Source organism: Pollachius pollachius (genome assembly GCF_949987615.1).
Source record: "Pollachius pollachius genome assembly, chromosome: 2".
In the NCBI taxonomy this organism is placed as follows: domain Eukaryota; kingdom Metazoa; phylum Chordata; class Actinopteri; order Gadiformes; family Gadidae; genus Pollachius; species Pollachius pollachius.
Genome location: NC_136935.1, coordinates 47978677 through 48004519, shown reverse-complemented (window position 1 = coordinate 48004519; position 25843 = coordinate 47978677). Strand labels below are relative to the sequence as shown.

At 48.0% G+C, this 25843-nt stretch overlaps 1 protein-coding gene across 1 annotated transcript; it reads right to left on the bottom strand.

The window, feature by feature from the left end:
* Nucleotides 1-25513, bottom strand: LOC307070827 (STE20-like serine/threonine-protein kinase). The gene is made up of 18 exons (XM_079729500.1): nucleotides 24814-25513; nucleotides 23486-23650; nucleotides 20273-20321; nucleotides 19923-20072; nucleotides 18728-18800; nucleotides 18140-18334; nucleotides 17583-17664; nucleotides 15461-15589; nucleotides 14005-14778; nucleotides 13593-13723; nucleotides 11676-11799; nucleotides 10004-10183; nucleotides 7888-8017; nucleotides 5861-5985; nucleotides 5067-5261; nucleotides 2381-2506; nucleotides 1545-1658; nucleotides 1-860 (listed from the first exon to the last, which is right to left on the bottom strand). Exons 1-18 carry the CDS (start codon nucleotides 24961-24963, stop codon nucleotides 714-716), a joined length of 3039 nt encoding a protein of 1012 aa, XP_079585626.1. The 5' UTR covers nucleotides 24964-25513; the 3' UTR covers nucleotides 1-713.
* Nucleotides 25514-25843: the final 330 nt, after the last annotated feature.

The following is a 25843-nucleotide window of genomic DNA, read 5'->3' as shown; positions in this document are numbered from 1 at the left end:
GGGTTTGACATTAATGTCTCAAACTGCGTCAGCTTGTGGCCAAAGAAGAGCCCAGCGAATCCCGGCGAGACCCAGGATGGGGAGACAAACTGGGCTGTGCAGTCAAGTCCGCCCCCTCGTGGGAGATGCTAGGGATGGGAAGGGGGCAAGGCAGCTTGAACTCAAGTCTTTTGTCTTTTAGAGCGTGTTCTGCATGTGGGAGGTGTGAACACAGAGATGGAGTGTATGCGAGAGGCTCTCTGCATATGCGTGTGTGTTTCTCTGCATTTGTGTGGGTGTGTATGTGTTTCTTTGCATGTGTGTGTGTATCTGCTGATGTGGATCTCTGCATGTGTAGGTATGCTGGTCTATGGATGTGTGTGTGTATGTCTCTGCATGTGTGTGTGTATGTGTGTTTCTCTGCATGTGTGTGTGTGTCTCTGCATGTGTGTGTTTGTGTCTCTCCATGTGCATGTATGTGTGTCTATGCATGTGCGTGTGTCTCTGCATTTGTTTGTATTCGTGTCTCTGCATTTGTGTGTGTGTCTCTGCACGTGTTTCTCTGCATGTATGTGTGTGTGTCCCTGCATGTGTGTCTCTGCATGTATGTGTGTTCTCTGCATGCATGTGTCTCCGCCTTCGTGTGTGTGTGCGTCTCCACGTGTGTGTCCGTCTGTCTGTCTCTTTGTGTGTGTGTGTCCGTCCATCTGTCCGTCTCTGCATGCGTTGCGGTCCTAGAAGCCCGTGGAGTGGACGCTGGGCACGGGGTAGAACTTGGAGATGCGGCTCTGGCTCGACGGGTTCAGGCACTCTGACTCCCCGCTCATCTTGAAGAACACCTCCTGCTCCTGCATCTTCCTGGTGAACTCGTCCTCCAGAGCCTGCTCACACACACACACACACACACAGACACACACTTTAATGTCTGTCCAGGCGCTCATGACTCATGTAGCAGCAGCTTTATATAATGTCCTTCCATTCTAAGGATGCATAAGGGTTATGGCTTTATGCCAATAACACTGTGGAGTGTGTGTGGATGATGGCTGGTTAAGCAGCCTCCCCTGCAGCTTTCCAAAGTCCTCCTGGAGTGTGACAGCCACCCTGGTGGCTTGTAGCTTGCACATTGCTTTGCATTTTGTGTTGCAAGGACATCATATTCTTGTGCGATGTCAATATGCCAGGCACAAGTGGAAGTAACAATTCAAAGTTGACTTGTTTTTTAATAAGGCTGAGGCTTTCCCCATTCTTTACCGTATGACTGTATACTCATAGTCTACGATATGAGTCAGCCCTTGGGTTGTGGCTTTTGCTTTTGTGTTGTGCGTTTGCAGTTGTGTTGTGGCTTTTTCCTCGGCATTTTCCGTGAATGCGTTTGCGTTTTTTCTAATTCGCTCAGCGTTTTGGGCATGCAATCCGACGCGCCCCGACCATTGCATCACGGAGCCCATTTAAATTGCAAATCAATCAATAATGCAAATGCAACAAAAATATAGCGCCGCGCCCCCATGTCGCGGTGCTCAAGCCCCCCGGGGACGGCTCGCTGTGACGGAGCCCCAGGACGGTACCTTCTTCCTGGGGCGCAGCTTCTCCCGCCACTCCTTGAGCTCCAGGCCGTGCTCCTCGTCCAGCTCCTTCAGCTTCTGGGTCTCGTGCTCGATCAGCAGGTGGCACTTCTCGTTCTGAGACGCAGAAGGGGGAACGAGGAGTCGGTGACAGTGTGTGTGATGGTTAAAAGTAGTTGTTTTGTTTTAAATAGGGCAATAGGTAATAATAGGTAAAACAGGCAAAAGCCCTGCATGGTCATATTTAAGGTTAATCAAAACTGTTCCACTTTAAACACGATCACATATAAACACCCTGTTTGAAGCTCTTCCATCGCGCTACCTCTACCTAAAAATACAAAACTAAAAAAATACACAACAAACATGACAAGCGCACAGTTTTTTGTGGTTCACAGTTTGAAGAGGTGACAAGGTGTGTGTGTACGGAGGAGTTTAAATAAAGCTTTGGGCCGTACCTGGAGCTGCTGCATCTCCCTGATGTTGTCTACAGAGTGGTTTAAATAAAGCTTTGGGCCGTACCTGGAGCTGCTGCATCTCCCTGATGTTGTCTACTGAGTGGTTTAAATAAAGCTTTGGGCCGTACCTGGAGCTGCTGCATCTCCCTGATGTTGTCTACTGAGTGGTTTAAATAAAGCTTTGGGCCGGAGCTGGAGCTGCTGCATCTCCCTGATGTTGTCTACTGAGTGGTTTAAATAAAGCTTTGGGCCGTACCTGGAGCTGCTGCATCTCCCTGATGTTGTCTACTGAGGGGTTTAAATAAAGCTTTGGACCGTACCTGGAGCTGCTGCATCGCCCTGATGTTGTCTACTGAGGGGTTTAAATAAAGCTTTGGGCCGTACCTGGAGCTGCTGCATCTCCCTGATGTTGGCGTCTCCTTGCAGCTGCAGGTCTCTCATCTGGTTCTCGTGTTTCTGCTGCTGCTGCAGCCGCTCGTTCTTCTGCCTCTTCTCCTCCTGCACCGCAAACTGGACACACACACACACACACACACAACGCATCGTTACATACACGAGTAATGCCTCATCATCATGACATCATCACGACCTCCCCCCCTCACCAGCTTGATCTTCTCCCTCTCCTGCTCCACGGTGATGCATCATCATCACCATGACCTCACTATCATGACATCATCACCATGACATCATCATCATGACCTCATCATCACCATGCCCTCATCACCATAACCTCATCACCATGACCTCATCACCGTGACCTCATCACCAGGACCTCATCACCATGACATCATCATCATGACCTCCTCATCATCATGACCTCATCATCACCATAACATCATCCTCATGACCTCCTCATCACCATGACCTCATCACCATGACCTCATCATCACCATGACATCATCATCATGACCTCCTCATCACCATGACCTCCTCATCACCATGACCTCATCACCATGAACTCCTCATCACCATGACCTCCTCATCACCATGACATCATCACCATGACATCATCACCATGACCTCCTCATCACCATGACCTCATCACCAGGACCTCATCACCCCCTCACCAGCTTGATCTTCTCCCTCTCCTGCTCCACGGTGATGCATCATCATCAACATGACCTCACTATCATGACATCATCACCATGACATCATCACCATGACATCATCACCATGACCTCCTCATCACCATGACCTCCTCATCACCATAACATCATCCTCATGACCTCATCACCATGACCTCATCACCATGACCTCATCACCGTGACCTCATCACCAGGACCTCATCACCATGACATCATCATCATGACCTCATCATCACCATAACATCATCCTCATGACCTCCTCATCACCATGACATCATTATCATGACCTCCTCATCACCATGACATCATCATCATGACCTCCTCATCACCATGACCTCATCACCAGGACCTCATCACCCCCTCACCAGCTTGATCTTCTCCCTCTCCTGCTCCACGGTGATGCATCATCATCAACATGACCTCACTATCATGACATCATCACCATGACATCATCACCATGACCTCATCATCACCATGACCTCCTCATCACCATGACCTCCTCATCACCATGACCTCATCACCATGACCTCATCACCATGACATCATCACCATGACCTCCTCATCACCATGACCTCCTCATCACCATGCCCTCATCACCAGGACCTCATCCCCCCCTCACCAGCTTGATCTTCTCCCTCTCCTGCTCCACGGTGATGCATCATCATCACCATGACCTCACTATCATGACATCATCACCATGACCTCATCACCATGCCCTCATCACCAGGACCTCATCACCCCCTCACCAGCTTGATCTTCTCCCTCTCCTGCTCCACGGTGATGCATCATCATCAACATGACCTCACTATCATGACATCATCACCATGACATCATCACCATGACCTCATCACCATGACCTCATCATCACCATGACCTCCTCATCACCATGCCCTCATCACCAGGACCTCATCACCCCCTCACCAGCTTGATCTTCTCCCTCTCCTGCTCCACGGTGATGCATCATCATCACCATGACCTCACTATCATGACCTCATCACCATGACATCATCACCATGACATCATCACCATGACCTCCTCATCACCATGACCTCCTCATCACCATGCCCTCATCACCAGGACCTCATCACCCCCTCACCAGCTTGATCTTCTCCCTCTCCTGCTCCACGGTGATGCATCAGCATCACCATGACCTCACTATCATGACATCATCACCATGACATCATCATCATGACCTCATCATCACCATGACCTCATCATCACCATGCCCTCATCACCATAACATCATCCTCATGACCTCATCACCATGACCTCATCACCATGACCTCATCACCGTGACCTCATCACCAGGACCTCAATCACCATGACATCATCATCATGACCTCCTCATCATCATGACCTCATCATCACCATAACATCATCCTCATGACCTCCTCATCACCATGACCTCATCACCATGACCTCATCATCACCATGACATCATCATCATGACCTCCTCATCACCATGACATCATCACCATGACCTCATCACCATGACCTCCTCATCACCATGACCTCATCACCATGACCTCCTCATCACCATGACCTCATCACCATGACCTCCTCATCACCATGCCCTCATCACCATGACCTCCTCATCACCATGACCTCCTCATCACCATGACATCATCACCATGACCTCCTCATCACCATGCCCTCATCACCATGCCCTCATCACCAGGACCTCATCCCCCCCTCACCAGCTTGATCTTCTCCCTCTCCTGCTCCACGGTGATGCATCATCATCACCATGACCTCACTATCATGACATCATCACCATGACCTCCTCATCACCATGCCCTCATCACCATGACCTCATCATCACCATGCCCTCATCACCAGGACCTCATCCCCCCCTCACCAGCTTGATCTTCTCCCTCTCCTGCTCCACGGTGATGCATCATCATCACCATGACCTCACTATCATGACATCATCACCATGACATCATCACCATGCCCTCATCACCAGGACCTCATCCCCCCCTCACCAGCTTGATCTTCTCCCTCTCCTGCTCCACGGTGATGCAGGCGTTGGCGGCGATGCGCAGGCTCTTCTTGAACATGGCCATGCGCGTCTTTGCCTCGCTGCGCTGGATCTTGGGCAGCCGCGTGCGCTCCGCCGTCTGCCGGCTCTTCAGCTCCTCCACCAGCCGCTGGTTGAAGCGGTGCATCTGCTCCATCTCCTGAGGCGGGGGGGGGGGGGGGGGCGGGTTGGAGGGGGAGGACACAGGGACCACGTCAGGCGACTGGGTTCGGAGCGCGTGAGAGGCTGCACGTGAAGTGTGTGTGTCGAGTTTGTGTTGTAGCTCTGTTGGACGTGGTGGAACGGTTGTAGTTTGTGTCTTTTATTTGACGCCTGTTTTAATCAGGGCTCCTATAACGCAATCAAGGTAATCGTGTGTGTGTTTATCAGGGTTCTGGTGACAATCAGCCTCATGCTGTGTACAGAAAGACATCGTGTTGTTGAGGGAAGGGGTGCAGATCTTTCTGTATCTCACCATTCAATTCATTGATTTGATTCTCAATGTATGTGTTATGACTTTGTTTGATATAACTGTAAGGTTGTACTTTGTATCTTTGATTTAAACAAAAAGAAGAATCATAGTATGTGAATACTTACTGGCAATAAAAACCCATTCAGTTTCTGACTATAAAACATAGATCCATGGTTAATAGTAGGTTTGTATATGTATAGATATAGGATAGCAGGCCTACAGAACAACAGTATCTGATAAAGTGTGTGACACTCACACACACACACACACGCAGAGGAGGCCCGTACCTTTTCGTGTCTCTTGAGAAGCTGGTGCCTCTGCATGAAGTACTGGTCTTTCAGCTGCTGTTTGAACAGCTGGTGCTTCTCCTGCAAGTGGCGCTCTTCCAGCTCCCACATGGCGGCCTCGCGCGCTGCAGAACAACCAGGGATCAACACCGGTCACGTCACACACCCCATGTTATAGACCAGGATGGATTAATGTAAGCCATTTGGTGGACACTTCTCACAGACTAGCATAGAACAAAGTGGAACACAATGGTTCCCATCACGTCTTATAAATGAACGAAAAATAAACACATGCAGTGAATACTGAGCTGAGATGCATTCTAAATATAGCCACAACCCTAATATTACGTTTTACGATTATTTTTGGATATTTAAAAATAGAAAATGTGTCTTTTCATACATTGGCGTAGATCACATGCTGGCAGAGATGAGAGAGAGAGAATAGGTACAACAAGCAAAGATGTTTTAATAAGAAGATGTGCACCTTTGCGGAATATGTGAAATGGCCACCAGGGGCGCAATTGATCCAAGACAGTGTAGAGCGAAAGGAGAGTCAATGGGGATTTTCAATCAAATCCACCCAAGACAAAGTCATCATTTCTGGATCATGGTCATATTCTGACAGTGGATAGGAACACACACTTTTAAATGCCATTATATTTATACTAGGTGAAAAGGGCAATTTTCATCAGAGTTCTCTAAGCATCATTTCCTCATGCATGACAGGCCGTCTGCCAACTCCTCGTCATGGACCAGCTGCGACCACTTATCCAGAGATGCCCAATCCACCTGATAACTGGGTATAATACCCCTACTGACAGCTGCTGGTTATTGTGTAGCCTCAGTGCTAATTCAACTGCTCTACAAAAGGGAACAACCATCCATTGTACATCGGCAAACGATTGTGTATTCACAGTTACCGGTAGATTGTGTTATTTGTCCCCATAGCCGTGAATAAGCCATACGCAGCTGAAATGGACGGAGATTCTCATGATACAGCATTTAGCTCCATTTAACCCCCATGGATTTCTCCAGCGTCCTGCCTCTACCCCTGGTGGTCAAGCGTTGGTACTGCCGTCTTTCTCCTGTTTTCATTGTGGTCACCGAGCGGCATATAATGGCTCTGGTACACGCGACAAAGCCAACAAAAGAAAGATCTCGAGCGCCTTCCTCTAATGTCAATACTCTTCAGCTGGGCTGTGTGTCCCATGTCAAAGTCCTGCATTTCACCTCCTTTTCAACCCTGTTCTGTCACTGGTGTTTCCCAGAGAAAGGAGACCATCTTCTTCTCTTTAACTGTACTCTGTTTCGCTTTCCTCCGACTCCTGTTCCGGGAGCGTTTTCACAAAGTACGCCTGTTCGTGCTTTAAGCTCTGGGATTAGGCTACCCTACCCCGCAGCGGGGAAATAGGCCCGCCGTACGGTCTGCACAAGCCTCACTCAGCAGGGAATCCACCGTGATTTAACCCGCGACAACAACAAGCTCTAATCAGAGCCTCTCCGCCCTACCTGGGTCCGAGGATAAACTAGCTTTAGCAATATAGTGCGGAGCCTTTCCCAGCAGCCTCATCGCGGGACCACGACAGGGGGGACTCATAACACAAACTATGGGTCTGCTATTAACACGCATTAACCAAGGGACCCTGTGCCCTGGAACATAGACGGAGTTGACCCATGGTTAGTGCTGTGACCCATGCTAAGGGTCTATCAGTGTACATCACCAAAAACTGAATTTCCTCACTAAAGCCCCCCACCATTTACATTTAAGGGTCAATTAGCAGAGGCTTTTAACCTGAGCGACTCACAACTATTCTTTTTTTTTTTTGTCAGCAGAAGTTAGGGTTAGGCGTCTTGCTCAGGGATGACTCGATAACCAGTCCACCCGCTCTGCCCCCTGAGCTGAGCAGACTAGCAGGGTGCGCTCGCATGTTCTGCTTATCCGCTAAGGCTACTCCAAGCCCCAAGCCCGCGTTGGAACAGCTTGTGTGTGTGTGTGTGTGTGTGTGTGTGTGTGTGTCTGCGCGCACCTCGGAGCAGCTGCTGCTTGTGGTTCAGGCAACCCCTCTCGATGGTGGCCAGCTCGTGTTTGTGCTGCTGGATGATCTTCTTCAGGGCACTGTCCAAGTCCTGCTGCTGCTTCTGCATGAACTCCTGCTCCTGAGAGGGAGGGGGGGGGGGGGGGAGAGAGAGGGGGGGAGGGGAGAGAGAGAGAGATGGAGAGAGAGAGAGAGGGGGGGGGGGGGGGGGGGGGAGAGAGAGGGGGGGGAGAGAGAGAGAGAGCGAGGGGGGGAGAGAGAGAGTGGGGGGGAAGAGAGAGGGGGGGGAGAGAGAGGGGGGAAGAGAGAGAGAGAGAGTGGGGGGGAGAGAGGGGGAGAGAGAGAGAGAGACAGAGGGGGGAGAGAGACAGAGAGACAGAGAGAGAGAGAGACAGAGGGGGAGGAGAGAGAGAGAGACGGAGTGTGAGTGAGTGAGAGAGAGAGATGGTAGGATTAAGTCACTAAATAAACACATTGATAAATAAAACAAACAAATGCCATTTAGCGGTAGCTTTGAATCGAAGGCTTCTGACAATAATGTGTGTGTGTGTGTCACTACATGGCAGACAAATGCCATGTAGTGGGAGCTGGGTGGGGGTGTGTGTGTGTGTGTGTGTGTGTGTGTGTGTGTGTGTGTGTGCGTGTGTGCGTTTGTGTGTGTGTGTGTCCCACAGGCGTTCAGCCAAGTGTGTCTAACGCTAAGAATGGCTCGGGCTGAACCAGAAAGCAGCATTTGACCAGCTGCTTTCACAATAGATCTGCCGTCTTAGAGCTCCACCTGCTACATGCTAATGAGGTAAGGGACATAAACAGAACAGTGACATGAACGTATGAATGTGATAGCTGAGTTATGTAATGGCATAGCAGACAGATGTTTGATTGAACTGACACACATTTGATAGGGCTTTGATTGGACGTTTGAGGAGTAGGTTCCATTATTTATTTTCACACATCCTTTCTACATCATGAAAGTAGAACATTTGGAATGGACGAAAACGCATGGAAATCTTTCCTTTGGCTTCATTTTCCCCAAGGGATAGTTATGTTCAAAATAGGATATTCACGCTGCCTCTTGAATATTAAGTACTTCAGCTAGTTTGCCTCATTCCGAAACAGAATCGTACCCAAAATGGTGAACTACCAAAAGATACGTGTTGCTCTAACTAATGGAATTAGTGAACAGTCTCCAACAGTCACATATGTACTAAATATTGAATCACACCACTAAATAAACCACAGACTAACAGACACGACTGGGTGTTCTAGAAGTCTGCTTATCGGGGTCAGATTTGTTCAGAGACGAGGAGAGGAGGTTAGGGGGTAAAACATAGGATGCATGGAAGAGCACTTGGTGGATGGGGGTTAGGGGGGCTTCATCTCACAGACTTCATCAGGCATGGGTAGCATAGACATGGTAAAGTACGGCTAACTGGCTGGTGGGCCAGCACATAGACCAGCAGCTATGGGTGGCATTACAAAGCTAAAAGTGCATAAATATGTAATGTGTGTACATAATAGCTAAATGTATGTTTCCACTAGCTTAAAACTGCTACTGATGTGCACACAGACATAAATGCATACACATTGCACAAACACAGATACTGAAGGCCAAAACAACACTGTACACACACTTAAAACTAGAGTAGGCAATTCATGAAGAAACCAGCCAGAGTGAGCTAGATTTCGAAAAGTATCAACCCCCCCTTACACTTATTGTATGTTGTACGTCCTGGCACTTAATGTACGCACTTATTGTATCTTGTACGTCCTTGGACTCAAAAATAGTACTTAGCATCGTGTAGCGTCTTATCCTAGCCATCTGTGTTGTATACGGGGGATGGGTTAACCTAGCAAGTGTGAGTGCATGGCACTTGTTCTATGAACATCCTTACTGTACGGACGGCGATATATTGTGGTTTATCTCACTTCTGACAAATGTACTGAATGTAAGTCGCATTAGCGTCCGCCTAATGCCCTAAATGTAAATGAAAATCGATGCTGTAGGCAAGAAGCGGTCAGGATGATCTGAGTGCAGGTCGACCGTCCCCTGGGCCTGCTGCGGGCAGCCATAGCATAGCGGCGCGGCGGCGGCGGGCGCGGTGCTCACCTCCTTCTTGCGGTTCTTCAGGGCGTTCTGCTGCTTGGCCAGCTCCTTGTCCTGGTCGCCCTTGATGCGGCGCGCCTCGTCCCTCAGCCGCGTGGTGTGCTCCTGCTCCAGCCGCTCGATGGTCTGCTTCTGCTGCCGCTCCAGGTTCTCCACCTCCTGGTCGTACTGCCGCTTCTTACTCTGGAGGGGGCAGAGGGCAAAGGCCAGAGGGCAGTTTAGAGCGTGCCCGACTCAGTTGGATGGGAGGGGCCGGTACAAATACCTGTATGAGGGAGTAAGAGATTAATGATGTCGATATGTCGTCCGATATTCAGAATATAGATACACTGGCTGTTATTGGATATATATCGTGGTAGCCTGGGGGTAGGAGGAACTCCTTGAGGTTTGGGATGATCATCATCTAGAGTTTTCGATATTGGACATATCATCCTGAATCTAGAGTTTTCTGTATTGGATATACTGTATCATCCTGAATCTAGAGAGTTTTCTATATTGGACATATCATCCTGAATCTAGAGTTTTCTGTATTGGACATATCATCCTGAATCTAGAGAGTTTTCTATATTGGACATTTCATCCTGAATCTAGAGAGTTTTCTATATTGGACATTTCATCCTGAATCTAGAGTTTTCTATATTGGACATATCATCCTGAATCTAGAGAGTTTTCTATATTGGATATATCATCCTGAATCTAGAGAGTTTTCTATGTATTAGACGTAGACATGGATGTGCTTGGTTAAGGCATTATGTCTTAAGTTTTGAAATCTGCGAATAGCTGCAAACGAAAACCGATATGTCTTTGATAGGGAGATATCGGCCGACGCGTTGATAGGCGCGTTATACCTCAATGCCTATTTTCAGAAAATGAATGGTGCTGCATTTGTGGATGTGCTGCTCTGTATATACACAACAGGTATATGTGTACAGCGGTGACATAAAAGTGATTCATTAATACATAGGGTTTAGGGTAACAGAAAAACCCCAAACATAGTAATAACAGTACAAATATAGTCCCACAATCCCAATTATCTTAATGTGCTCACGTACGATGCCCAATAACTAAAGGTATGTTTACAATGCAAAGCGCTCCTGTGACTGACGTCGCAGCGTACGGTCAAACTACTGGGCTTAACAGCAGGATTAACACCGTCCTGACCTGTAATAAGCAGGGGGGTGATGTAACCACAGCAACGCAGGAGGCAAGAAGGAGCTAAAGCATAAATGTAAAGGACACTAACAACACCGCCAAGCCCAGCGACGTAATGAGTGTTGAGAGAAAGCCTCCGTTGGGGTCGTTTGTATTTAAGGCAGACACAAAGGGGTCCAGGAGGTGGGAAGGGTGGGGATCGGGTGCCATTTAAAAAGATGGACACTTTGACCCCTTGAGACACGGTGGGATTGCCGTGCGCGAACCACCCTGTCGTTCTGCTACGGAGAAGGCCGAGCTTTGTCACGGAGGTGACCCGTTTCGAAGTGCAGATGATTTGACATTTGACCCCACGGCTCCGTTTGGGGGCGCATGAGTCTCCGAAATGTGTCTCATGTGAACCCGGCCCCCCCCCCCCTCTCAAACCTTCTTGTGTCAGGGCATGCCGGGGCATGCCCTGACACAAGAAGGTTTGAGAGGTGGGGGGAATGTGTCTCACATGAGGGAGGGGTGGGTGACTCACGGTGGTTTCCTGCTCGAAGCGTCGGTAGATCTGTTCCTTCTGCACCTGCAGCTTGTTGCTGAGCTGCTGCTGGGCCCTCTGTTCCTCCTTCTGGAGGAAACGCAGCTCCCTCAACTCCTGCCGCCTGGAACAGAGACACAGAGGGAGGGGGGGGGGGGGGAGAGAGGGGGGGAGGGGGGGAGGGGGGGTGGGGGATCAACGCGGGCAACACACGGCTGTTCCTGTTCTAATTAATATATATGGGAGCTTAAGCAGTGCTGCGGACATTACGTTTTGTTTCCACTTTGATATTACTTCATTTGTCCTGCACCTGGCCAGAAGGTGGGACGTGCACGCATCGACTCTTTTCAAAACACGATAAAGCACATGCATTTCTGATGTATGAACTGTGAGTTGTCTTCCACAACTCACAGAATGTCTGTGAGTTGTGGAAGATTGACATACAACGGCACTTTTCAACCTAGGTGACATATCAAAGCTGAAAGTCGACTTTTGGACTACATAAATCATGCATGGATACGTTGAGGTCCCTCATAAAACACATTGCTTCAATTAAAGCACGCATCATGAACACAAATATATACATCCTTATGAGGAATTTCTGTGCAAAGAGAAGAGGAAGTGGGAATATTATCTTGTTCTCCTTTTGGGAAAGCTTTCTATCGACCTGCCCATCAAGACTCCATCCCAGTCAGATGCTGAGAAAGTGTCAATGCGTTCGCAGCCATTAACATCTTTTGTGATTTGTTGGAGTGCTAATGGAACCATTAAAGTTATTAACCATTAGTTAATGGTTGTTTACAGGTCTGGAGCATGTCAGGCCCCCATCCTTCACCATCCAATTTGCATCTTGGTCCAGTGCTGCAGCCAGCAAACAGCCAATGCCAGTTAGCAGAGCTATGCTCCATATCGTTCAATTTCAGTATTGATTTGTCTTGCTGCTGCGGCTGCATTTTTTATGGGGTCTCGTTCATATGAATGAAATAAAGATTTGGGCGGAAATAAAAAAGTTGTTTTATGCTTATGATCTACTTTGACTGACTCTTGTTCTCTCCCCATTGATAGCAACATAATGCAGGCAAACCTGACAGATGTAGACCTATTCTGGATTCACTTGGGCGTGTTGTTTTAAGGAGTATTACCCATTAAGGGCTTGGTACCTGGGCCATGAGAGCTCAAAGCAACGCAATTCAAGACATGCAAATACACTCAACACATGCAAATTAAGAAAACTTCTTGATCGATATGACTGCCACGCACTGCCACTTAAGAAGACCCATGCAAATAGACAATACACACGCAAATTAGGACAAAGTCGTCAGGAATTTGACATCAAATGCGCACTTGCAAAAAACACAACACAACACATTACTGAAAAACCATAAGAACAAACGACAACACACTTGTTTCCAGAGGACAGTAAATCGTGATGAACACATCTGGACCCTGCAATAATGTTTGTATCTTGCGATCGCAACGATAAAATAAACCTAAAACATTCGCATTTTAGCTAATTTCCACGGTTGGCCGCCTCTATTGACGTCACGAGACACAAACCTTAGCGGCGTAAAAAAGACCTGTCTAGACCCGTTGATCAAGCTGTCCTCTAGAAACACTTCTGTTGGTGTTATTGCAATCCGTTTACGTTATGTACGTCTGAATTTGCAGCGCGTTTGCTCAATGATGCACATGTTGTCAAATTGATGAAGACATGCCTAATTTGCTTCTGTTTTGACTTTTCGCGTGTTCTTTAAGAAGTCGCAGTATGTTGAGCTCCCAGGGCCACAGTGGCTCGGGGCTCAACGGGTTTATAAGCAGCGCTACCATCACAACTCTCTATGGAAACAATGGTTCGGTTGCCATGTTGGTGTGGAACCACAAAGCAGTGTTTCGAGCGCGGGGGGGGGGGGGAGGTACCTGAGGAACCTCAGCTCCTCGTCCTTTGCGTCGTTGTCCGTGACGATCTTGGACGTGGTCACGCTGACCTCCACGCCGTCCACCATAAACTTCCTGGTCTTCTTCAGAGTCTTCCTCTGCCGCTTGGATTCCTAACCGCAGCATAAAGAAGGCCAAAGTTAGGGCTTGCTAATGATTATCATAGTTATAATAATAATAATAATAGTATTTGTTTATAAAGCGCTTTTCTAGACACTTCACAAAATAAAATAGCATTGAATAATTGAAAGTTAACAAATAAAGCATCAGGAAGAGGGACAGATGCAGGTTAGGCAGTAAATGCATACTGTACATATTGTTTTGAGCAATACTTTTTGGTACATAGTATAACACCTCATTAAGCAGAGCAGCATCAGCGGTCTCTCTAACGTACCTGCGTGGAGACGCTCCCAGGCTCTTTGGTCTTCGATAGGAAGCTGGAGATGGAGAGGTTGAGGTCCAGGCTACTGGTGTCAGCGGCGGAAACGCTCCCAGAGTCCGAATCCCTCTCGTTCTTCTCCGGAACCGGCTTATCCTCCTGTCCGTCCATCTTCTTCTCCTCCTCTTTCGGCGGCTCTCCGTCCCCTTCGTCTGCCGTCAGGGCGGGTTTGTCCTCGCCAGGTAGCCTCACGCTGACCTTCAGGTGTTTGTACGGATCCTCCTCCTCCTCCTCTACCTCCTCTTCCTCGGCCGTGGTTTCAGGCTCGGCTGGGATCGCCCCTCCCTCGTCCACGGGGGTCTCCGTGATGTCCATGCTCTCGCTGGAGGCCTCCGGGTCGGCCGGACTCTCTGCGGTGTCCTCCTCCTTCTCGTCCACATTGGCGATCTCCAGTCGCTCTATCTCCTTGGTCGGTAGATCCGCCGGGGGTACGTCCGTCTCGGGTCCCGACGCGGGCGCCAACTCGACCGCCGCTTCTTCCGGAACCGGAACCTTCTCGTCGGCCGCCTCCGGCTCGAGGCTCCTCACGTCCTCGACCGAAGCGCTCGGGCTCCGCTGGGCCTGCTCCACGCCGACAGGGGACCCCGGGGAGTCCAGGACTTGGTTGTCCAGGGCCGGCAGGGCGGGCTCCGTCCTCTCGGGGAGGCACTCCATGATTGACGGAGACAGGGGGGTCTTCTCGTCTTCGGAGCTGGCCATGCTGACGTCTGACGGGGCGCGTTTGTGGCCCTGTGAGAAGAGACAGAAAATACCTTAATGGATGTGGTAAGGATAAAACACCGGAGCGGTGGTTCCAAGCGTTTGACTGGAAGCGGACCGACTCGTATACAAACGGTAGACAATAGATGAATACCCATGCAGTGGCTGAGTGAAGAATGGCCCCTTTATACACAATAATTACTGCAGGAAGGCCGTGGCCGGTGGGAAACAGTGGAGAGAAAAGGTTAGCAGCGCCGCTCATGCTCCCAGTGTGTGTCTCCCAGCAAAAAACAAAACATAAATGGAAAAACCTTTAAATTGAAAACATATGATGGAAGGCACAGACACTCAATTTGAACTAATAACAAGCAATGATACTAAATTCACTGAACAATATTTTTAATGTATATATTTTCAATTCCATATTATTTTTTTGTATCATTGTAAATGTATCAAGAATAAATCCCACTGCACTCGATTTTTATAAAGCTTAATGATGGTAACACAATTAATTATTAATGCTCTTCCTGATCTGAAGGCCGCAAAACTAAAGACATGCCATGCTGTGTATGTAAATGTAGAGCTGTGCTTTCAGGGAATTTGAATCATAATGACGATAAGGAGCAATTAACCATAATATAAACCACTTTGGTGTAGGAGGGGATAATCACGATGATTATCACAGAAGAGGCGGTGTGTGGATGATGCTCACCAGCTGTGTGTCCGTCTCGTCCTCCTCTTCCTCCTTGCTTTCCTCGATCTCCTCGGTGACCTCTGCCTTGGCCTCGGCGATCAGCTCCCTGAGGGGCTTACTGTCCACCACGCTGGACACAAAGGGGTGCTGAGGGCGCGTCAACACAGAGGAACGCGCATGGTCAGGCATAATTAGGGCTGGGTAAAAAAAAGTCGATTTAATAGATATTGAATCGATTTCATTTAAATTTTGCAACGTCGATTCATAGGGCATGAGAAAGATTTTTTTTTTGTTTTGTTTTGTTACCATTATTATTATTATTTTAGCACTTTAATAAAACATGCCTTAATGCAATTTGCAGTGATGGAATGTTGTAGTTCAAGTACACTTTCACAAAATTGCACTTTTGAGACTTGAGACAGCTCAAGTTTAAACTGTCCAATTTACAAGTTTGCACTTAAAACCTGTTGTTTAAGATGAAGAGAAAATGTAAAGTACATTTGTATTTTGTATTACAGTGGAGCCATTTTCACTATTTAAGAGCAGATTCAATCTAATCGAATGTAATCGTCATTAATCGATTCAGAACCTTATGAATCGAAATCGAATCGATTGAGGAAATTGGCCACGATGCCCTAGACATAATTCATCACAATTCACTGATATGAATGCCCCTGACACAGAATGCATGGAATTTAGTGAGGTTTACTCAAACAGGCATAGCTTTGTTATCGAGATAGCAGCAAATATTAAATGCAACCCATTCATGAAACAGGAAACCTGTATGATCTAAACATGTTCAGTATAGCCATCCACTGATTGCTTAACTGTCAAGAATAAGAAAACTTTCAAGAAAAGCCATCCAACCTCATCTCAATCAACCCATGGATCACATCCCTCTCAATCAATTCTGTCCGTGCAGAAAAGGGTCAAGAAGTGATCTCCTCGGGTTTATGACCACGCCTTGAGCTTATCAGTGAACCACTTCCCTCCAGGAACCCGCCTCATTCAGCCTGGCTACCAGACGCACATATCTTAAATCCGGCCTGAGGATGGGCTGCTTCTTTGAGATAAGCGCTTTCGTCGGTGGTGGACCACTGTTCTGTTTCTTGAAGCCCATTGGGACTTGATTTTAATAACAAATATTAAAAGTCCAAAAAAAGTGTTACGAGGCGGTGTCCCGTGGTGACACATCACCGCAGAACTCTGCACTCTGCTGGATTGGTCCTGACAGGACTCTCTTAACCCAATGGCACACAACTGACGCCTGTTTGGCTGACGTGGTGTTGACGAGGGTACAGCGGGGGGGGGGGGGGATGAAGAGGTGGGGGGGAGGATGAGCGTCTTCCTTGTTGGATCATGTTCGACTCTCCCTGGCACAGGTGCAGCGCTCAGGGTAGCAGACGCCGCATTTAGTCTCAGGGCCGAGAGTTGGCCATGCTTTGGAAGGAGTGTTTATCTGTGTGTGTGTGTGTGTGTGTGTCTGTGGGCCTGACTAGCGCCTTCAGTAATAGTGTAGCCAAAGGGTTTAAATCAGGCGTACGTGCGTGCGTGCGTGCGTGCGTGCGTGAGAGTGTGTGTGTATTGTTCTTGTCCCTTCTGTCCAAAGTCAGTGTGCCGTGTCTTACCCGCAAAAAGTAAATAGATAATAATACATTTTGGCAATATGATATTGATATTGCAGATCATTATGTTACCTTGATCTCTAATGATTTTTTTTTTTCTATTTGCGTTAAGAACATGAATGCCGATAAGGAACCTAGCCGTGCATCTTGAGTTCCTACAGGGTTACCAGGAGTGACATGAGGCTGGTTAAAGATAGCTCCTTTTTCCGGATACTGGGGCTATACTTAGACGGCCAGGAGAGAGTGACCACACTCAGTGGTCTCTGTAGACTTATCTGCTCTAGTGGCACAGTTCACAGTCCATTTTATGAAGTGTTAATAGGAAACAATACATGCAATCTGATTTTTCCATAATGGGTTGAATTGACATGTTATTGATACTTCCCCAAACATCCCGTACTGTGCTGTAGTGGCCATTCAATTCCACATAGACATGCTTTTTCTTTGTATTTAAATGGCAGGGGCTGAACTGCTGCTGTGGCAGAGAGGCAGGCTGAGCATAGGGTCGGGTTTACCTGCAGGAGTTGTGCAGTACTCCATCTGTTGTCCACATTTTTGTCCAGGCAACGCCGCAGGAAGTCACTGAACGCTGGAGACCTGAAAGACAGAAGTGGCCACACACACTTACACAGGGCCAATAATGATGAGTCAAAAGGACGACAAAAAAACAAGACCGGAAAATATTAGGTCAACATGGAACCGTTTCGTTAGGACATGGACTTAGTGATTGGTGGACAGCATGTAGCTCTCCTTGCTTCACGAGAAGCTGCAAAAATCGGTTGGAAACATCCTTCCAGAGCCTTCTTGCCATTGGAACCAAAAGGCATTGGAATAGGCTGTGATGCACTTTGGAAAAGATCAAGCTCAACCCCGCCAGATACATTTTGTTCCTTTAGCGGCAGGAAAAGTGGGTATTAACAGTGGAGGAGAGAGAGCAAGAAATACGGCAAAAGACCACAGTTTTGGAATCAAACTGCAGTTTTTTTAAGGCAGAAATCTGGCAAATGCCCTTCCAGTCACATGAGTATAATTCCGTCCTCTCTGATTGGCTGAGAAGGTGGAGGAGGCTCACCAACGGGAGGGCTGCATCAGGGTGGGCGGCTCGGCCTTGGCTATCTTTAGCAGCACCCTCATGGGGTTCATCTCGTGGTTGGGAGGCTCCACCTGAGCCAGCTCGATCAGGGTGACCCCCAGGGACCAGATGTCTGCCTTGTAGTCGTACGGCCGGTCCTTCGACGTCTCACACATGACCACCTCCGGAGCCATCCTGGAGGAAAGCGGAACGGGGGAATGGTGAATGGACTGCACGCAATGCAGCGCTTTTCTAACCAGTGTGCCACCCAAAGCACTTTACAGTGTTGCCGAACGTTCGCCCATTCACGCACACGTTCACACACCGACGGCGGGGTGCGCCATGCAAGCTCGTCAGGAGCGGTTGGGGTGAGGGTTAGGTGTCTTGCTCGGGGCCACCTCGACACTTCCAATCGCGCCTTGAGCCGGGATCAGTCTAGCGACCTTCTGGTTACCAGCCAACCCGCTCTCCCCCCTGAGCCACATGCTGACGCATTTGGGATTTTTCTTTTAAATAAGTAAGAAAGGAAGAACTTGCATGTTCAAGTCCCGAGTTGAAAATGATGAGATGATGTTTTGTTTTGCTCACCAGTACGGTGTCCCGATGAACGAGTCTCTCCTCTGCAGAGTTTTGGTGTTTTTGGCAGAGACCCCAAAGTCAGCTGGATAAAAAAAAGCACAAAAAAAAAGTAATTCAAAGCAGACCTGGATTAGCATTTTAATCCGCTGCCAGTGTTTCCTTTCCACGCACAGCTGCATAAGCCATAAACATCGGTCAATGGTGTTTAACACAAAGGCTTATCTCGTACGTTTTTTAAATGAAGGCTACTTAACATGGCACATTTTTATTTCAAACAACCATGTTGCCTGCACAACCATTCAATCACTAAACGGCGTCCCGATTTTGCATCCACAATTTACGAAAGCCAAATGTGGATGGATTCTGTCTTTCTAGTATACTTAGGTATCGTAACGCAGGTGACATTTCTTTTGGTCATGTGGTATTGGTTTTATAATGATATTGTTTCTTGAATGTTATGCTGTGATTGATGTGAGTGAAGCACAGATCTCTAATTGTCACAGATCTCGATTGTCACATGCAACAGCTCAGTCGTATGGGTAATAAAGACATGGTCGGGTCCACAAACAAGTGTTGCTTCTCGCATGGTCGGGTAATCACACAGTAATCAAGACATCCGTTTTGTTCAGAGGGTTACACTGGCATCTTGTATTTTGTCACTGCACAAAACGCCGGTTGTTCCCTGCTGCCAAGCCTTGATCCGCCCAGCAGCAGTGACTCATTCTCCTTTGAGTCAAGAGCATTACCACATCTGCTGTGGCTGCAGTCGTGCTCCAAATTATAGAGCCGCTGGTTGGCTGCGTTGCGAGGCATGTGGTCCAGTCGCTCTATGTCACCCTGGTGTCTACCCTGGCCTACCATTACTGGGAGAGAACAACAATGGTGGGCCTTTCAGTTCTTTCAGTGACCGTCACGGCCTAGAATCCCTGGACCAGGAAGCAATTAGGAATTTAACATTTAATAAAGCCACGCTAATTTGGATCCAATGGCATTTTAATTAATGTTTGTATAACGGCATGAGAGTTAAAGCCCTATCTTAACTCCAAAGGTCCTGGTTTGAAATACACTTCACTACCAGTAAACAAGTAGTCGTCCAACGGTTCGGAGCACGTTGTTACGTGCACCATCTCAATGGCGGCTGCCCGTCTCCAGACTAGTGAATAGCACGTTTCTGGCCGGTGTCAGGCTGCTGCATTCAACCCACCCAGCTTGACATCTCCGTTAATACTGAGAAGGATGTTGCCGGCCTTCAGGTCTCGGTGGATGATCTTGTTGTTGTGGAGGTAGAGGAGGGCCTGGAGGGTCTGTCTGCACACCACCCTGATCTGGGGCTCCGTCAGGGGCCGCTCCAGCTCTGCAGGTGGCCCCGGGCACCACGGAGGAACACACACAGCATTGCAACATCATCTGCATGTTAACAACGTCTACATGTACACATACGTGATGCCTCGTGGAGACGGCAAATCGAGCATGGGTGGTTCACGTTCACATTGCACAGGAGGATTTTGCTTGTAAGATTGTGTGTACAAGCACAGACCAAAAGCACCGACTCACCTAGCATGACGGCGTCCACGGCTCCTCCCCCGCAAAACTCAATGAGGATCTGAAAGAAGGGGAGAGGGAGATGTTTGCATACACACAAAGCAGCAGTTGCTCGAGAGGTAAACAAGGATTACGTATGGGCAACGCTCCGCGCGAGTGCATCATAAACAAGACACAACACCGTGGCCTTCGTCTCACGTCCGAAAATCCTTGATGAGCTGTCAACGGGCATAGGGGATTGCCCATTTTCCTCGAAACTAAGTGAATGCAACACTGAGCCAGGCAAAGGGCTCGAGGGGGCTTTCAATATAAGCGTGCATTTAAGAGGATTGGCCTGATTGGAGCCGGGGCGTGGGAACAGTATCACGGAGCGGTAAGCAAGACGGCGTGGCAGGGGGGCTCCAGCCCAGCCCCGTTTCCAAACAGGATTAGCGTTTTTCTGTGTACACACTGCACATCGACGGGGTCATGTTTGGTCACATTGTGGCCACTGTAGGGGCGGCCGTGGATTAGCCATTTCCAAGGATGCTAGTCCAATTCCTGTTGCCAAATTGCAGATTAACAAAATCTCACTTATGTCGGTCATGTCCTGTCTGGCCAATCATAACACTTCAGACCGAGGAGGAATGCAAACCATGCTAGACTGCCCCTCCTGGAGAAAACAGGCCAAATGATCAAATGTACCAAGTCTAGATTGATCCACTAGCTCAGAGAGCCCTTGCATACCATACCGGAACGTACCGGACGCCTCGAGTCTAGAGACTTGTCTTTTGAACAAACAGGGCCTTCTAACGTTGGTTCTTCTGTGGGAGGGCTGTTTGTCTTGCTGCCCCTGTTGCCGTACAATGGCCCCCACTGTGGCGTCTAACAGCAGTGGAAAGCAGAGAGGAACTCTAGACAAGGGCTATGGCTGGCCTCTCCCCTTCATTCACACACCCACCCACCCCCACCTCCCTCGCCTGGTTGCGTGAATAGAACCATTTGAAAAGACACACTCTAAAAATATGATCACGATCAGGGGGAGATTTCAGATTCTCCATGTGAAGAGCTGAGCTGTTTACACGAGGTCAAAGACAAAGATACAGACACAAAGGTACAGTGAAACTAAACCACGTTAAACCACATCATACTAGTTCCCCAGACTGGTGACGTCATGCAGGCTACATGCATGCCCTGCTCCCACTAACACAACTTTCCACTCATTAAGCGTAACGTAAGTCTTTTATCTCCAGGAGCAGTAGTCCTGGACTTAACCTCCTGTGTGTGTGTGTGTGTGTGTGTGTGTGTGTGTGTGTGTGTGTGCGTGCGTGCGTGCATGCGTGCGTGTGCATGTGTTTGTGTGGTGCAAATGTACGACTGTGTGTGTGTGTATGTGTGCATGAATATGTCAGCGTGCGTGCGTGCGGGTGTGTGTGAGCATGTGTCTGTGTCTGATGTACGCGTGCGTGTGTAAACGTGCGTGTGAGCGCGTGTGTCAAGATGATAATCGCACATCTTTCATCGGACCGTGGCCCCATTGTCTGCGGGACACCGATCGGCCCCGCGAGCAGCTCTGTAATAAAATACCCATTTGATCACCAGGCAGCAGCTTACGCCGAGAGCTCCGGGATACGCTACGCTGTTATGGCTATGCCCCTTCTCCCTGGGGTCACGCTGGAGTCCCCCTTGCCTGTTCCCTGGCCCACATTCCTGGGAGTGTTATAGATATACGTGTAACATTATTCTACATGTCCGTGAGGTTGGATTAAGAGCGGCTATGCCCTTCCCTGTCATTGGGTTCCTTCAATGGGCTCTGAGGGATTCTCTAGAGAGCAGGATTTAGCCTAGTAAAAATGTGTAATGTAAAATCATGTTAATTAACCCTCGTCAAAATATTGTACATGGCAGCTTTTACTTGCTTTTAAACAGAATACTGACACCCTATCTGTGTCCAACAGAGGAGGAGCAAGTTCCTTTCTTGTGTAATAATAACCATAACAACCATTTGTTTTTAGAAAGCAAGAGCTGTTGTTTAAAGAGTGTTGTTGTAGGGCTTATATCTGCTGCAGGGGCTCGGTCATAAGATGTTGAAAAGACAAGACGGCATTCATGTCCACATGAAAGGCTTTCACTCAACACACCACAACAGAACATTTTCCAATCTGGCCAAACATGAACATCTTTGACCCATATTTCTGAAAGCTCAACTTGTTCCTCCACCACTATATTATGCCACCAGGTGCGGATGTGATCAGCCATTACAAGCCTTTTGAAAGTCCGCGATTTCCTGTGTTTATTGACATCACAAGTGGGAGTGTCCACCTAGATGTATGCTGGATAGATCAGTCTACCAGCCTACCCGGTGGCCTGTAGCAAACGTTGCTTATCTATCCATCAAACATCTAGGTGGACACTTGCACTTGTGATGTCACCAAAACACAGGAAAAGGCAAATATTTAAACAGCTTGTAATTACAATTACAATTAGGGCATTTAGCAGACGCTTTCATCCAAAGTTAACATACACATTGACACACCGACGGCAGAGTCAACCATGCAAGGCGACAGCCAGCTCGTCAGGAGCAGTTAGGGTTAAGCGTCTTGCTCAGGGACACATCAACAATCAGCTAGGAGGAGCTTGGGATCGAACTAGCGACCTTTCGGTTACAAGGCAACTGCTCTACCTCCTGAGCTAAGCCCCCCCATGTAATGGCTAATCACACCCACAACTGGTGGCATAACATCCCCCCTTTAATCACATTTGCAAATGATATAAGCCAACTGAGATAGGAAACTCCCCGCTCATCCAGGAGTGATGTCTGTCCCCTCGAGAGAGCCTGTGCCTGGCTGCAGCTGTTCACTAGTGACATCCTAAGAAACCATCACACTGACGAATGGTGTAATGCTCAGCCAAAGTAGACTATCAACACCAAGGCCACTGGAGGAATACCATACCACGTAATACAAGATGACTATTCAGCACCACGGCTCTCATTTCCATAGATACCATGATGCATTACAACACTGCCCTTCACATTTTGCAATGCAAATGCTTGCGCTCAAACAGGGAAGGTTTAAGGAAAGGTTGCACGCCATCCACTGACGGGGCACACCATTTCTTATAAACGGGCATTCCCGTAAATCTCTTGGGATATAAAACACATAAAGGTCGGCAAGTCACAAGGTCCAATAGAAGCGGGGCCCTTGTCGGATCAACAAAACGCTGACCTTGGGGAAGCGTACGTACCCAAAGTTTGCCGTCATAGTAGAAAGCGTCGAGCAGCTTGACGATGTTGTGGTGGTCACAAGACGCCAGGATCTCGATCTCCACCATGTAGTCCTCCAGCTCTTCCTCTGTCTTGGTGTCTATGACTTTGGCCGCAGCCAAGACCCCCGTCTGTTTGTTTTGGGCCTAGACACACAAACACAGTGTCACTGGGAAGCAAAGTTGTGAGGAACGTTTCGCTGACTGCACGGTTGAGATACAGGTTTCCCACCACAGCGGCCACGATAGCGTCACAGAAAAATGACACAGAAAACCAGTTGTTTTTTAAGCTGACACCTCTCCTGTTGGTCTTGGCTCAGTGAGCAGGAAGTGCTTGACAAAGTCTCTGTGGATATAGGAGACACACAGATACTTCCTGCTGACCTGCTTGTTTCCCAGGGACAATTCTGGTGTCTGGTGTTTAAATATGGCCCTCCCAAATTACTAATCCCGAGATGTAAACACACACACACATTTTCCATTTCCATCCAATAAGGACCTTAGAGACAGTCCAGTCCTGCCCAGAAGGACTGACTCATCCGGGAGGGAGCGCATTAATAGGATAGTGAAGGAGAAAATCCCAGAAAAGGGTACTACATGATGTACTTCGCTGCAATTTTCTAGTCATAAACACCCTTCAATTCTACTTCTGGATTTCCATTGCCAGTTGAGGAGAACTTCTAACACGCAAATAATGACAGTGATAGATCCGAAAATAAGCTCTGTATGGGGCCTGGAATTTCAGACACTCCGTAATAGGCAACTTGTGACTCGGTCACTGTGAATGAGGATTAGGCTTAAAGGGCTGTAAAACGAAAGAGTCCTCGAGAATTTCTGGAGACTGCAACTAAACAAATAAGAGACTATGGTATAGTTGGGTTTTGAAAGAGGATTCTGACTGAATAAATACAAACGGTCATCTGAGTATACAGGTCTTCTGATGTGTTTTGGGAGGTTCATGGCACCTAACCCAACACTGCAACCTGATGCTCTCCATATTATGGTCGTGTTTGGACTACGTGTGGCATAAATACTGAGAGAATCACCGCTGCTGGTGTATCATTTAGACGCTATGAGCCCTAGTTAATTGGAAATGTCATGTTGATGCAAGGGGAGGATGAATGCAATAACCAGTAAGAGACCCGTGTGAAACGCAGTGATTTGGGTGTAGTGAGCTATGCAGAATGACACATCAGGTTAATAATCAGAAGGAACCGGGTGAAGATATATTTGTTCTAGACATTGGAATATGTAACAACAGCAGCATAATCAGCATCAGCATCCGCAGGTGTAAATTGGATCCAACCCACCTTGTACACCTTCCCAAAGGCGCCATCTCCCAGTTCACCGATAATGTCCCAGATCTCTTCGGGGTTCTCGTCCCTATGGACGTGTTCATACTGCTTCTTCTTTTTCTCAGAGCCTATTTTAAATATCTTTCGGAAGTTGAAAAACGACATGATGGATCCTTACGTTGTAGGCTCACACTAAGATCTGAGCTGTTGTTTTTCCTTCAATGGTGTGATTGCATTGTGATTAACTGTGTGTGTGTACGATGGATTTCTTGGAATATCCCTAAACTGTGTGTCTGTGTGTGTGTATAATAATTTATACCTCAATAGTGAAAGATAAAGCTTTGTGTAGCCTATGACAGATTGGACTGGAGAATCCAGATGACCCTTTCACACACATTATTATTGAGTCCTTACATCCACGGCCACTGTAGAGATTTACTATATTCTAAAAGTCAACACAAACAACAACATCATATCACGTAGAGGAAAGTTACACAACAAGTCCTCCTTTGCCCGACAGCACTTCGGTACTCCTTTGTCAGCCACAGAAACGAGATGGTCAAACTGTTGGCGGGTCCAATCCCGGGTATTTTACTCCATGAAACACAACCGCGATCCCCCCTTTGGTCCATAAACATAAAACGCGTCCGTGAAAAAGGTCTATCCAGAGGGCGAAAAGCGCAAATCTCCCGTTAGTTGATGAGGCACGGGGTTCGGTAATCTAGCGGATTTAAGTGTCAAAGCGCGTTCACGAGAGCGCTCGATCGTGTCCGTTCGTCGCGGTCGCGGAGTGGAGGTTGGAGCTCGTGTTTGTCCTCTAGATGCGGACACAGGTTCGATGCCCCAGTCGGTACAGGAGACACGTGGAGCTTGTGACGTTTTTTTTTTTTATATCGAGGAAGCAAAGAGGCAAATTCTAATGGAGGGCGACGTTTATAAGGGAAAAACACTATCGGGGTAGGACATACTTGCGTTATTTACATCTGGAAAATAAGGGGCACACGTTTCTTTGTCTCTTTAAAACGACATTTCCCATGAGCGCCCG

Bases quoted from the DNA above. Each gene is read 5' to 3' on its own strand.
- LOC307070827 (XM_079729500.1), bottom strand. From the start codon at position 24,963: ATGTCGTTTTTCAACTTCCGAAAGATATTTAAAATAGGCTCTGAGAAA. The intron at 23,651-24,813 runs GTGGGTTGGATC...TTGTGTGTCTAG, and splicing joins CCTTTGGGAAGGTGTACAAG to GCCCAAAACAAACAGACGGG. The intron at 14,779-15,460 runs GTGAGCATCATC...CTCTTCTCACAG, and splicing joins ACGAGACGGACACACAGCTG to GGCCACAAACGCGCCCCGTC.